Source organism: Macrobrachium nipponense, chromosome 25 (assembly GCF_015104395.2).
Source record: "Macrobrachium nipponense isolate FS-2020 chromosome 25, ASM1510439v2, whole genome shotgun sequence".
NCBI lineage: Eukaryota > Metazoa > Arthropoda > Malacostraca > Decapoda > Palaemonidae > Macrobrachium > Macrobrachium nipponense.
This window is the reverse complement of record NC_087214.1, coordinates 62524731-62540261: the sequence shown is the minus strand read 5'-3', so window position 1 is coordinate 62540261 and position 15531 is coordinate 62524731. Positions and strand designations below refer to the sequence as shown.

Below are 15531 nucleotides of genomic sequence, written 5' to 3'. Positions count from 1 at the left end.
AATACAAAACTGTGAGGAAGTCAAAAGGTTTCTTTGAATTCAGTCACCTGAAATATAGTAAATTATTGAGAAGACAGATGTTTCAATCACAAGTGTCAACAAGGACACCACTTTGACATCTGATTCTTATCTGTCCTTGAATAAATTGTCCTGGAGGCAGCAGCCTATACTCGACCTGTCTTTAAAGTGCCATGTAACCTGCCCTAGCGATAAAGTATCCTTAGTTTGTACATGTGGCACTACTTCCTTACCCTGTCTAACAGATATGATATCCTGTCTGCCATATTTGTAACCTATTCTCGTGCTACTCTTTATCCTTACACTGTCCAAATAGTATTATGACTTTAACAAGTAACATATCTCTAGCCTGACCATACTTAATCAGTCCTAATCTAACATACACCAAATCCTCAACCTGCCTTAGTGTTGCTGTTTCTATAGTCAGGCTGTGTGGCGCCATATGCTCAATCTGAACAAGTGATTCCTTTTTAGTTATCCTTCCATAGAGGTATCATTTCTTCAGCAAGTATAATGCAACGTATACTCAACCTATCCTTCCTAATAATTAAGGCTTTCTGCTGAAATTGCTACCAACGCTGTAAAAAAGACAGTGATAAAGGGTATGCTGGATGAAGTAGAGGGGGAGAAGACAGACAACAGCGGAATTATGGTAATAAAAAGATAGACTGCCCTTATCCTTAGACTGCCCCTATCCTTTGTCATTTTTCTATCTTTTATTGCCCCATCTTGCTCTTATTTCACTTATATTCTTAGCAACCTTTGTCCAATGTTCATCTGCTGATGGAAAGAAGGACTGTTTCCTTCAGTGTTATTCACATAGAATAAGACCTAGACTACCTGATAATATTCCCTTTAAACTTCAGATCCTACATAACCTCTTTGATATTTTTAATTCAGTGATTAATAATCATACAAAAAAATGAAGAATGTCTTACCTGGTAGAGTATGAACCATCTCAACTGCCATTTGTTTGTGTCAGAGGACCTCTTGTAAAGATAGCCTGAATAGTTATGGTCGTGTCTGGCCTTTTCAGCGAGCATCAATACCTGGTTCTCGTTTATTCTGATTGTGCGCTGCATTTTGGGACTGAGCATTTTGACCGTGTGAGTAATGGTGGCAGCAGCATTACTGGCTGTTGGACTGGTACTGCAAACATTTGTGCTCCCTTCTCCTCCTTCCCCGGAGATGGCGGCTGTGGTAATGGATGCAGCTTTGCTGGTGCGTCTACTGCCCCCGTGGGAGGCAGCAGTGTGTCCTAAGGTAGCATTGGCTGGAGTGGTGGTAATAACAGTGGTGGTGGTGGAGGTAGTAGAAGCTTGAACATTCCCTGAGCAGGGAGAGTCTGCATCAGTGGCAGAATACTTAACTGAAGCTCTGGATATTGAGTTGTTGGAACCCTGAGCACGCCGCGCTGCCCAGAGTGCTTGGATAGCCTTATGTCACATGATTGTTTGCCTGGTAGTTTGTGACTTTGATCACAAACTGAAAAGAGAGAAAATGACACCCAGTTAGATTGGCTAGTGACTTGGTAGGAATCTCTTTTCATCAGACTCAGTAGTACCTGTTCCTGAGGAGCTCTACATTTTGAAATAACACTGCAATGGGAATATTGATGAGTTGCAAATGAAGTCAAAGAAATACACCATAACCATAAGGCAATGTCACTATTACTATAAATAGCAGTGATTTTAAACTTTCTAAATCTCATCACTGTAATTATTCTTCATTAAAGAGGAACTGATGTATACATTCACTTTAATTTTCTACCGTACGTTGCTCCCCCTTAAGAGGGGATGGTTTCAACAACAACAAAAAAGAAAAAAACATGACAATCATCCTTCAGCTATTGGTTCAAGGAGTAGTACTATACACAGAAAAAGTTCCACAACATGAGCTGCTTCAGAAACCCACATTGATGAACAGCAAGTTGAGCCCCTTCACACAAGCAGTACCCCTCACCTCTTGACATTCAAGAACTAACTCATTTCTTGGATATCAAGTCCCCTCCTTCAATTCAGTCACTACTAGTTCCACATTTCACCATCATTTTCCATAACTTTCTATCTTCCTTTCATCTCACGCTTTCACATTATACAGTTTTTATCCATCCATTATCCGTCATTCCCTCAGTATGTCCGAACCACCTCAAGATATTCTGACCCGTCGTTTCACCTATGATAACTATTTTGCCAACTTTATATTGTCACATTTTTCACCTTGGCCCTCACTCCAGTGATCATTCTCATCTACATAAACTGAGCGGGAAATCCTGTCATATTTTATAGTGGTTAGTATCGCTGCACACCACTAAGGTATCGCAGGCTCGTGTCTCCCCTGGGGCGATGGAAAATCACCGGTTCTGTATCATGATTGGTTACTGCTGCAGTGTTGTGGGCTCTTTAGCGGTAGGAGGTTGAATCCTAAGTTCTTCATATATATATATATATATATATATATATAATATATATATATATATATATATATATATAAAGCTGTTTCCGTGTTATACAAGTCATCATGAAATGCCATTGTGAAAATACAAGTGTTAAAGTGGTAATATATTTAAGCTTTCCATTTTTCCAGACCTGTTCAATCTACTGCTCTGGAATGACATAATTGGTTTTCTACAACCACACCTCACAACACCTTCATAGCTAACCGCTAGAGCAATGCACTGTAGGCATTACTTAAGGTTATTTGCACCCCTTTTGTTCCTCTTACTGTACATTCTTCTATATTCTCTTTTTTCTATCTGAATTTCCACCCGTTCTAACGATTGATTCATAGTGCAACTCCTTTGAGGTTTTCTTCCTGTTACAACTTTCAAACCTTCTTACAATCAATTTCCTTCTCAAGCCTGATTGATCTCATAGGTCCCAGTTCTTGGCTTTTGGCCTAAATTCTGTATTCTGTTCTGTTCGCAAAGAAATTTAAACAATACTTAAAAGGCTTTGAAACTAACTTTAGGAATTCAACCTGATACAGTCTGAACGTTACGCTCTTCCAGAATAATGATGGCTATGTCAGATGAGTTAGACCTGCCAATCTATAATTTAAACAGCCAACACAGATAGCTTTGACTAATTAAACAGGACTTTTCTCCAATATTAACCCTGTATGTTAAGTACAAGACCGTTGGGAAAACATAAACAAAAGACTATAGATATCATAACGATAGTGGCCCCCCAAGAAATATTAGACCAACACAATCTACTATGGGATTCAGGGCCTCTGCAACACGGTTTTTTCGCAATAACTTTTTATCTATGCAGTTCATAAATATAACGCTTATTCAGAACACACATTATATCTACACATAAATTTTTACTGTATTCTGCATTAAGTAGGTTGAATAAATTTGGTACTTAAAATGTAAAAGTGACTTTTTTTGAAGACGGGCCAACTTACTCAGAGAAAAGGTTTCGAACGCACGCGTTACGTAACTTATGACAGCATTTCTTCCCTCTTTCTCGATGGATGATTGGCTATACGTTATGAAAGCTATACCTCTGGCAACAATGACATACAAATTTAAATACAAGCAAAGCAGCACACCTTTATGAACTCTGAAACCTCTCCACTGATAATTGTCATAATGAACAAACCAACAAAATACGTTAATAAATACAAAAACACTTCGATTATTAGTCTATCTCCCAAAATAAGTTTCCTAAGAAATTATAGTCTACTTTGTAGGTCACAATCAGATTGACAAGATGTAGGGAATAGTTGGTAATTTTCAAAAACAGTAAACAAGCTTGATTTGATAACTGCTATATCCAATGTCAAGCAATTTTTATTTATTGGCTATCTACCTATCTACTGAAAAAAAAATAACCGGTACCGTATTTTGGCTTAAACCTTCACCAATAATGATCGTCAGAATGATGACTTCATGAGGCTCCACCCACTTTGGCCTCGTTATAATTCAGGATAACACTGAAGGCTATCATGGGCATTGTTGGATTAGAAAATTTAACTTCTGGCTATAAAAACTCATTTCTCGAGTAGTTGTAAGAAGTGCTAAATGCTCCTCAAGGATCCCAGCAGTTGGCCTAAACGTTTAATTCGTGTATATTACTGCTATACTGTTGTAGCACTACTGCTACAGTAGTATTACTACGCTAGCACAGATACCCCACCCACACCTATGTATCGTTCCGCCATTCATAAAGTCTTTGGGTTTCAGAGCCGATGGAACAAGGTGAATGAGTTTCTGCCTGGTGGATGGGCGGGGCAACATTTCGTCAAAAGGTGTTTACCTTGCTTACGTAATGAATGTTTTTCGACTCTTGGCTCGTAATCATTGGCCATGGCGTCAGCTAGATAATTTTTACTCTATAAAAATTAAAACTATCGGGTTTAGGTTATTGATAATGCTGACAAAATTTGTGTGTGGTTGTAAAATATACATATGTCAACATTCAGCTACATCCGATGCTTTGATAATAGACTGGCAGCCCAGACCATTGAGATACAATGATCGAGATACCGACTGTAACCCCTACTGGTATTTAGGAGTAGACTTGTAAACTGTGAAACTGACCGTCTGCCCGAAAATTTGGGTATGGGGCTTACTTAACAAGCACCAATAACTGCTTGTTAGATTTTGGGTCTAGATCCAATATATGAGATACCAGATGAAACTAATATAGGGTGATTAAAAAAGAATGACCCTATTTCATGATTAAATATTTTATGAAGGAAAAATAGCAAAAAATAAAACTTATAATATAAGTATTCTACTAACAGTCAAGTTTTATTTCACATGTTACAAGTGCTCAATATGGCCACCCCTTGCAGCACGAACAACATCAATACGATATGAGAATTCTTCCCAAACACGTTGAAGCACATCAGGATCAGTTGAATTGATCGTTGTTTTTATTCGATGTTTTAAGTTTTCCAGGTCAGTTGGCAATGGCGGAACAAAGACTTTATCTTTTACAAACCCCCAGAGAAAAAAATCACAAACTGTGAGGTCAGGAGATCTAGGAGGCCAAGCACAAAGAGCACTGTCTTGGGCCCCTATCTGACCAATCCATCGCTGAAACAGTTTTTCATTTAAAAATGCTCTAACTTATAGAAAACTGGGAAATCTGATCTTTCAAACACCCACTCCCTCATTCTGATTCATACATTTACTCACGAAATATTTGATCATGAAATAGGGTCATTCTTTTTGAATCACCCTATAATATATCTGCAGATTCTACTGATTACAGAATGACCAGTGACAGACATTTTGGAGGGTGGGTTCCCCCTGACAGATGCACTAAAAAGGAGTTAATTGGATCTAGATCCAACTTAGGAGATACCGAGTAAAATGTACGCTACAATAGCACTGCACATCCAAGAATACTGTGGTGGTAATGACAGACATTTCAGTGGGTGGTTACCCCCTGACAAACGCCCCACAACGAGTGGGGAGAGGGAGAAAGGATCTGCATTCAACACTAGAGATGCCAAGTAAAATTTGTACTATAATTGCACTGCACATCCTAGAGTACTGCGGTGGTAATGACAGACATTTTAGTGGGTAGTTACCCCTGACAGATACCCCACAACGAGTGGGGGCGGGGGGAAGGGAAGGGGCAGACAAATTTTACTTTGTATCGGAGATACCAAGTAAAATTTGTAATACAATAGCACTGCACATCCTACAATGCTGTAATGGTAATACCAGACATTTTAGTGGGTGTTTACCCCCTCACAGACACCCCACAACGAATGGGGAGGGGGAGGGGGAGAGGGAGACAGGAACTGCATCCAACATTGCAGATACCAAGTTAAATTTGTACTACAATAGCACATCATATCCTAGAATGCAGTGATGGTAATGACAGACATTTTAGTGGGTGGTTTCCCCCTGACAGACACACCCTAACAGGTGGGCAGGGGGAAGGGCAAGCCCTGATAATTAATGTCTAGACTAGTATAGTAGTAGGCTACTATTGACCCGTATTATACATTATCGTGATATAGTTAATAAATATTTTTATCCTTTCTATATCCTTTGTATCTATTTAACACAAAAATTATTAATTTTTTTCATATAAATAACAGTCATCTGTAGGCCCATAATAATTCGGTCATATTATTTTGTCAAGCAAGCAACTGAGTTCAATTATAGTACTCGCTTTAGCTTTGTTTACGAGATGAAAATTAAAGTAGCGGTGGCTGGAAGACTGGCACTGTAAAGTAGCATGTAAGTTCATATCATTATTAGAGTTATTGCTGTAAAATATCTATGTACATGACATTTGTTAAATAGAGTAATACGCACCCATTAAATAGATAGTAATACATATGTAATATATACGCTATAGTCAGGGTACAGATCAAAATAATTGCGCTATAGCCTACTCGGTTTGTTTTATCGAAGCAGGACTACCTTCTTTTGGTTTCAACTGACTTTCGTACTAATGAAATCATGGATACATTTTTGGATTATCAGTTTTATGAATGAATATTGTTGTTACTATAATCGATTTTTTTTCGGGTGGTGTAAAATTCGTCAGATATAATACACCTGGCTAAGGAAGGACACAGAGGATCTCTGTTTTTTAAACAATCTCTCCACACACCAAATTATTTCGAACATTTCCATTCTCTCAAGAAGATTATGAATAAATATAAGATCAAAGAAATAATCACCTAGTATTAATGTAAAGAAAACAAGAGAAATGAAAAATTAGTGCGATTGTGAATTTTTTCTATCGTTAATGTTTAATGAGTAAGTGTTTAGCGAATTGTTAGGGTTTAGTGAGTAAGCGTTTAGTGAATGTTTATGAGTAAGTGTTTGATGAAATGTTTAGGGTTTAGTGAATGTTTACTGAGTCTTTATGGTTTAGTGAATGTCTTGTGAATATTATTGAATGTTTATGATGTAAGTATTCAGTGAATGTTTTGTCTTTAGGGTTTTAGTGAATGTTTTGCGAATGTTAAGTGAGCGTTTAGTCAATGCCTTGTGAATGTTAGTGTTTAGCAAGTGTTTAGTGTGTTTTTAATGAGTCGATGTTCATTCACTGTTTAGTATTTAATAAGTATTTAGGGTTTGGTAAGCATTTAGTATTTCATTAGTGCTTAGGGTTTAGTGAGTGTTTAGTGATTCATTAATGTTTAGGATTAAGTGAGTGTTTACCGAGTGTTTGAGGTGTAATGAGTATTTAGTGAATTTAGTGTTTTAAGTGTTTAGTGAGCATTTAGTGTATCGTGAGTGCCTAGTGAGTGTTGGGTATTCAGAGTGTTTTGTGTTATTGAGTGTGAGTGTATGTTAGTGAGTGTTTGTGTGGATGTATGTTAAGTGTGTGTGTGTGTGTGTATGTGTATAGTGAATGTATGCAAGTGTGAGTGCTTACTGATTAAGTGCATTGTGAGTGTTAGTGTTTAGTAATTGTATTACATTGCTGTTTAGTTAGTGCTTTGTTACTGTATGCAAAGAAAGTCCTGTATTTACATAGGATCCATCTATGCTTGACACTGCTTAGATCCAAGAGCAGATGCTTAGTCCTTGACCACAATGGTTGGAGTGCTTAGGCCTGTTTTCGTTAGGTAATTTTTCTCTGTGAAGTTAGGTCGAATAATAATATTAATAATAACAATAATAATAAAGATGAAAAAAAAGTAATAGTAATAAAATATAGTGCTAAGAGCTGGACCGAGACCTTTCAATATGGCCTTCCGAAGTCACTCTCGGTAAGGAGATCGCTACTTCAATGATTGACGCCCTATGCCTTGCACACAGCTGACATATTTGCACATTCGGTTGTCCGATTTTTATAACTGTGTTGGAGACGCATTATAAATCATATTAGCAATGGTAAATACATTGAACAGACTTGAGGATATGAAATGATGTTAGTGCCTGTCTACTGGATATAATGAGCAATTAAAGTAAAAATATTACTAAGGAGAAAATTAGCCGAATAATAGTCGTCAAAGCCAGCATCGATAGAATGCATTGAAACACATTACATAGGCTGCCTTTGGTGCGTGCCGGCGGGAAGTTAAGCGACAAACACATTCAGCTGGCTTTAAACATCAAACTGCGTAAGTATCATTTTTATACGAGTTTAAATTTTCTTCCCTGAATATAAATGGTACCTGATACTTGGTGATAGCGTACAGATAAATTTGAGTGAGGCAGCCGAAAATAAGTGGACTACTAGATAATTGACATGATATTATAGGCCAACTTAATTTGGGAGTCAGGAGCTCCAAGTTGTATGATCGTCAACTTCGGGAGGGGGAATAGAATGGGCGAAAATGTTTTAATGTTTATAGTTAGCCTATCCTGAACAATTCATTCACATTTCCGTTTCCAGTAATTATTTGTGTTGTGATACATCATCTCTTTGTGAATATCAATCGAACTCCCATATCCGATAAAAATTACATTTCATCCACACGAACCAACAGCAACTAAAGAACAATTCAGTCATATATATATATATATATATAATATATATATATATATATATATATATATATATATATATAATGTTTGTGTGTGTGAAACTATAGAAAGTAGACCAGGCCTAGTCCTAGTAAGTCTCATACATAGTTTTTTATATAATGGGATGGAATTAATGAAGTGAAATATTCCATACTTCGATAGGAATTTTAAAAAATAACTCCGGCAGTAATTCTTATCCTGAAACATCACAATATTTCATGAATTTTTTGCCTTTTACATTTTATCAGGCTCACGATTTTCAGATAATTACCATATTTATAATGTTAATATTGCCTACGATAGATTTTGAATCACTAAAAGATGTCCCATCTCTCCCTTCTTATCGTGGGTTATGTTTGTGAAGGGGTAACCACCCACTAAAATATTTGTCATTACCACCACAGTACTCTAGGATGTGCAGTACTATTGATTACTTGGTATCTCCGATGTTGGAAGCAGATCCTTTCTCCCTCTCCCCACTCGTTGTGGGGCGTCTATCAGGGGGTAACCACCCACTGAAATGTCTGTCATTACCACCACAGTATTCTAGGATGTGCAGTGCTATTGTAGTGTAAATTTTACTCGGTATCTCCTAAGTTGGATCTAGATCCAATTAACCCCCCCTTTTCAGTGCGTCTGTCAGGGGGAACCCACCCTCCAAAATGTCTGTCACTGGTCATTTTGTAATCAGTAGAGTCTGCAGATATATTATATATTAGTTTCATCTGGTATCTCATATATTGGATCTAGCCCCAAAATCTAACCAGCAATTAGTGGTGCTACTTGTTAAGTAAGCCACCCATCTATTTTTGGCAGACGGTCAGTTTCACAGTTGACAAGTCTACTCCTAAAAACCAGTAGGGGTTACAGTCGGTATCTCGATCGTTGTATCTTAATGGTCCGGGTTCCCGGTCTATTAGGAGCAAAGTCCAAAAAACCGTGTTACAGAGGCCCTGAATCTCATAGTAGGAAAGAGAAAGATCCCAGGACTTTTCTCCAATGTTACTCAAGCAGGCAAGCTGACCTGGATTGTTACGTGGAGCGGAATTGTGAAAATATGAGAGAGAAAGGAAATATGGCTGATGTGGGTCGCCAGCAACAGGTGGTGCATGCGGGGACCATGTTATCCTCACTGAAGCTGGAGGAGGTATAGGGCAGGTATCTTTTTTGGCTGAAAGCTGAAAGATAAGGACAATGCCCTCCACCTTTGAACACGAACGGGTAAGATGATTCTGGAATCGCACAGGAGGACACGAGATCTAATAATGTATTCGATGTCTTTCCAGGTCGTCCTTAAAAGCCGGATGGCGTGCTAGACGGCCTAGACCTAAAGAGCAGCTTTTCAAACTTTCAAACGGACTATGCATAACGTTAGGTCGAGTGGAGGATGGAGGAGGAGGAGGAACTAGTATCATGAGCCATGATAGTTGGGACGTGGACAAGGACAAGGGTGTCAGTATAGTCAAGATCTCGCCATTTTCCTTCGTCCATTATCAATGAGATGGTGCTCTCGGTTGCTATTCAAGAGTATGGGACGCCTCTCTCTCTCTCTCTCTCTCTCTCTCTCTCTCTCTCTCTCTCTCCCAGAAGGGTGGGGTTGCCATATAAACAAGCTATTATAGGCGTGAGGTGGGAGATGCCATTGAATGCGCTCGCATCTCTTCTCTCTCTCTCTCTCTCTCTCTCTCTCTCTTGCTCGTGGCATTATCAAAAGATGCTGTCAACAGGTATATATGCCTATTGTTCCAGCTGCAAGCACGCCCGCCGTTGATAAAAGAGAGATGAATTTGCGTGCGAGCGTGCGTCAGTACTACGCGTTGCCTCCTCTATAGGTCTAGGATATATATATATATATATATATATATATATATATATATATATATATATATATATATATATATATATAATATAAGTATCCCACCATATAAAGCGCGCTAAATGTTATGGTAGGTATACGGTGTCCACCATTTCTCTCTCTCTCTCTCTCTCTCTCTCTCTCTCTCTCTCTCTCTCTCTCTTTCACACACACAGCTCCAGCAAACATTCTGGAGTCGTGATGATTTGTCAGATCTCTGGTTACCTACAAAATGGCGCGCCAAGTGGCCACAGACACACAGACAGAAGCAGGATATACGCTCTTGACTGATCCGCAGATCAGCTACGGGATTCTCTCTTTGCTTTTGTTATCCATCCCTCTTGCTGTAAGATTAAATCAACTTTTTTTCATCAACTCTCTCTCTCTCTCTCTCTCTCTCTCTCTCTCTCTCTCTCTGTATTATTATTTCAGTCTATTTTCCCAGGTAAGAACATGGCTGAGGTGTATAGGTATATACGTAGACGCACGCTAAGTACACACACATACACGCGCGCGCATTATATATATAGCCTCGCCAGCACGGTGAGCGAGATCGATCCTCAACGGAAGAAACGACTCTGATGACAATAATAATGATATACTTGAATTATGTACAGTACTTGTAGTTATGTGACTATAGCAGAGAGAGAGAGAGAGAAAGTTTAATGTACACGGGATATACTCTTGGTTAACCTTTTCTGTATATATTATATATATATATATATATATATATATATATATATATACTCTTGAGAAAATACTGCATGAAACTCTCAGCCCGGCTGAGCCGCCCTGCATTGCTGTGTTGCCAGACGAGCGATCGTTGTTAACTTTAACCTTAAAATTAATAAAATCTACTGAGGCTAGAGGGCTGCAATTTCGTATGGTTAAAGATTGGATGGTGGATGATCAACGTACCAATTTGCAGCCATCTAACCTCAGTAGTTATATATATATATATATATATATTATTTCCATCTAATAAAAGGAGCCGATAAAAAACACCAAAATATTTTGGTGTTTTTTATGGACTCCTTTTATTATATATATATATATAATATATATATTATATGTATATATATATATATATATATATATATCGAGCTACAATGTCCTTTAATACCTAATTCGCTCTACCTCGGAATTAATATATTTTCATATATGCTTAACCGAAGGGGAATTTTTTCTCGATAATAGACTTGCCTGGACCTGGGCGCGAACCCATGGATCCCTTCAAATCCAGGAACGTCAGTGAAGCTTTTACCTACCGTGGTGTAGTAGGTAAAGCTTCACTGACGTTCCTGATTTGAAGGGATCCATGGGTTCGCGCCCAGGTCCAGGCAAGTCTATTATCGAGAAAAAATTCCCCTTCGGTTAAGCATATATGAAAATATATTAATTCCGAGGTAGAGCGAATTAGGTATTTAAAGGACATTGTGGCTCGATATATGTATATGAATCACGGAAATGTGATATGACTTATATATATATATATATATATATATATATATATATATATATATATATATATATATATATAGATCTGAGGGCGGACTGACAAAAAGTACGGACGGACAGACAAATAGCCACCTGAATAATTTGCCTTTATAGAATACTAAAAAATATGGGAATGAAATTGTGTAAAATTGAATGAAACTATATTTCGAATCACAATTAGGGTAAAACCACTCGCCGAGTCTTACTGCGTGTGTGATTTATGTTTTTATTTTTAAATGTATTTGTGATTTAACTTATTTTTACTGGATGTTATTCAAGTTTCGTCTCCATATTTTATAAAGTATATTCTTTCGAGTGGAGCTTGAGTCTAGACATTGCTGGTATTTATCCAACCTCACTAATGTTTTCGATCATTTTCAAACCCAAAGCCCTCGTATGTGTATGAAGAATATAAAAAGTATCTCTACTTGACCGAATCTACACCAAACAGCAAAACAAAAGAAGGTATTTGCGGGGAGAGAGAGATATCAAACACGGAAGATTTTCTTTTCATAGGAGTCTGCGAACCACAAAAGACCAGAGAGAATCGGTAGCCTGAGGGTAGGAGAAGAAGAAGAAGGAGAAGAAGAAGAAGAAGAAGAGAGAGAGAGAGAAAACCAACCGTCACACACATCTGGAAATCACACACACAAACTGATGGCCAAAGATCGCGACGCCATCTTGCGGAACTAGATCAAATAATCTGTCTGTCCTTCTGGACACCTCACAGCGGTCACACACAACCCACCCCCCAAAAAAAAAAAAAAAAAATTCAGACTCCAGAATCTGTTCAGTTATGCCTTAATGGTTGCTGTTTTGTTGGAGATTAAGCTGGCCTTATGCCAGCACGGTGCTCTTGTTCATAGAGCAGCCCGTATAGAACCTCAGTGAACCCCTTAGTTCTAACATCTCTTGTCTCCTCCGTTAGCGTCAGACTTTTAGGGTTTCATTTAAGGACTCTCTCTCTCTCTCTCTCTCTCTCTCGTATGCAGCCAATAACCCCCTCTAGTACTTGTCCTTCACTATACTAACTGCAACCCGCAACAATCGACTAACCATCAGTTACATGATCCATTCTTACGTCAACAGAGATGAAGAAGTTGGGTGGGAGAGACCTTGGAAGAGAGAGAGAGAGAGAGAGAGAGAGAGAGAGAGACGTGTTGCTGATGAGGTATCCGCTTAGGCCACTTTATAAAGATGATACTGCGGAAGTTTGCCGCACACGGGGTTCATCCTTGACTGATCTTTCGTGTGCATGAATAACTTTGCTTTTTGCCTCTTGTCACTTTTTTAAGGAAAAAAGGTTATGCATACATATATTTGTATGCATGTATGTATACACACACTCACACACACACACACACACACACACACACATATATATATATATATATATATATATATATATATATATATATATATGATATATATATATATATATCGAGCTACAATGTCCTTTAATATCTAATTCGCTCTACCTCGGAATTATAATATTTTCATATATGCTTAACCGAAGGGGAATTTTTTCTCGATAATAGTTTTGCCTGGACCAGGGCGCGAACCTATGGATCCTTTCAAACCCAGGAACGTCAGTGAAGCTTTTCCTACTACACTGACGTTCCTGGGTTTGAAAGGATCCATAGGTTCGCGCCCTGGTCCAGGCAAATCTATTATCGAGAAAAAATTCCCCTTCGGTTAAGCATATATGAAAATATATTAATTCCGAGGTAGAGCGAATTAGATATTAAAGGACATTGTAGCTCGATATATGTATATGAATCACGGAAATGTGATATGACTTATATATATATATATATATATATATATATATATATATATATATATATAATACATATATACATATATATATATATATATATATATATATATGCATATATATACATATATATATCATATATATATATAATATATATATATATATGTATATATATATATATATATATATATATATATATATATATATATATATATATATATATCTGTAATTTTGCAACACAAGAGTAAACAAAGATAAAATACGTAGAAAAACAAATGAATATCGATAATTATTTCCATACCTGCAATTACGTGAACTTGGAATTTATATATACACAATCTATCTCTCTCTCTCTCTCTCTCTCTCTCGTCTCTCATCTCTCTCTCTCTCTCTCGATCTCTCTCCTCGTCTGCTTCTCTCTCTCTGTGCGTGTTTATGCCTTTTACACGTTGCTATTATATTCTACACTTTTAGCGTGTGTATAGACCACAACCTTCGATCTATACCTAGGCATATACTGTGGTCGCTGGCGAAGTAGGAGGTCGCCTGTATGGTATATATATATATATATATATATATATATATATATATATATATATATATATATATATATATATATATATATATATATACACTAGTACTACTACTAGAGACGTAATATACTGAACTAGTCTAAAAAAAAAATAATAATAATAAATAAAAGGATGCTCGCCGGCCTCCCTCTACGGAATAGACCGGACTTACTAACGGAGACGGACTGGACTTACGGACGAACAGACAAGCACACACACACCACCGGGATAGACGTAGTACGTGTAAGTTCCCAAAGAGAGCTCCAGCAGGCCACTGGCGGATCGATGAGGAAAGGAGACCTGTGGCAACGCTGATCAACAGGTGGAGGAGACATCCCAGCCAGCAGCAGCAGGCAGCAGCCACCTGCCAGGTGTACACCGATCTCTGCCTGCCCCTAAACACCATTCGCGGGACGTATTCCCGCGTGCCCTATAGCGCCCCGTCAACCTGGGGAAGCTTGGGGTCACAGATGCGACGTGACCCCGAGGAGGATCCTTCGAAGCGGCGATGCCCTGGGATAGAAAGTTCGCAGGATTTTGGGGTGGCACTTGGCAACGCTAGCAAAAGCGCTCCCTCCCCCCTAATGCAGGTGCGCGCAAGGCCTCCTGAGGAGGAGAGGATGGGGGCGGGGGGAGGGGGGGGGGTGGGCTGTGATGGTTGGTGGTGGGGCTGCTACGAAGTAGTGACGACTTTTCGGGGGGGTGGGGGGAATGTTATAGATATGCGTGTCCCCGTCGAGTCTTGGAATGAGGAATCGCTGACTTATGTGGGTCATTTCCCTCACACGTATATAGTCCCTATAGATACTTCGAGGTCATATTTTTTTTTGCGGGGTGGCCGGAAGTTCTGTCCGTTGGTTTCCTCTGAAGGAGCTGGGTTCTGGCTGGAAATAGGAGGGGAGTTCGATTCGTTACCCATCTATCTCTCTCTCTCCAATCTCTCTCTCTCTCTCTCTCGCTCTCTCTCTCTCTCTCTCTCTCCAACATTATCCTCTTTAATAATCAGTGCGGAGAATGCTTCCTAATGTCACGAACTGTCATTAATATTTTAAAAATCCTCTCTTCTCCTCTGTATATTGTGTTTCTCTCTCTCTCTCTCGCTCTCTCTCTCTCTCTCTCTCTCTCTTATATATATATATATATATATATATATATATATATATCTTTCCTATTTATATATACATATTCTCTACAGTGGCAGATTCAAGGAGGTGGGGGACCACCTGGTCACTTATAGCCCCCAGCCCCCATGGACATGAATAATAGGACATTGTGTTCTTTTGATAAATCATTATTATTAACGAAAATTTGCTTAGTTAATGATTATTTCAACAACAATTGCATACAATCA

General features: G+C 38.4%; 1 protein-coding gene across 2 annotated transcripts in view; it reads right to left on the bottom strand.

The window, feature by feature from the left end:
- The window catches only part of LOC135199442 (ras-specific guanine nucleotide-releasing factor 2-like), a 57251-nt gene extending 42563 nt beyond the window's left edge, over positions 1–14688 (bottom strand). The window contains exons 1-2 of one of the 2 annotated variants that reach the window (XM_064227481.1): positions 14376–14688; positions 957–1503 (exon numbers count right to left, since the gene is read on the bottom strand). In XM_064227481.1, the coding sequence (XP_064083551.1) occupies positions 957–1115 (159 nt within the window). In that variant the 5' untranslated portion in view covers positions 1116–1503; positions 14376–14688. The remainder of the gene's footprint in view (positions 1–956; positions 1504–14375) is intronic. The other variant, XM_064227482.1, reaches the window with a different exon arrangement.
- Between the last annotated feature and the right edge of the window lie 843 nt (positions 14689–15531).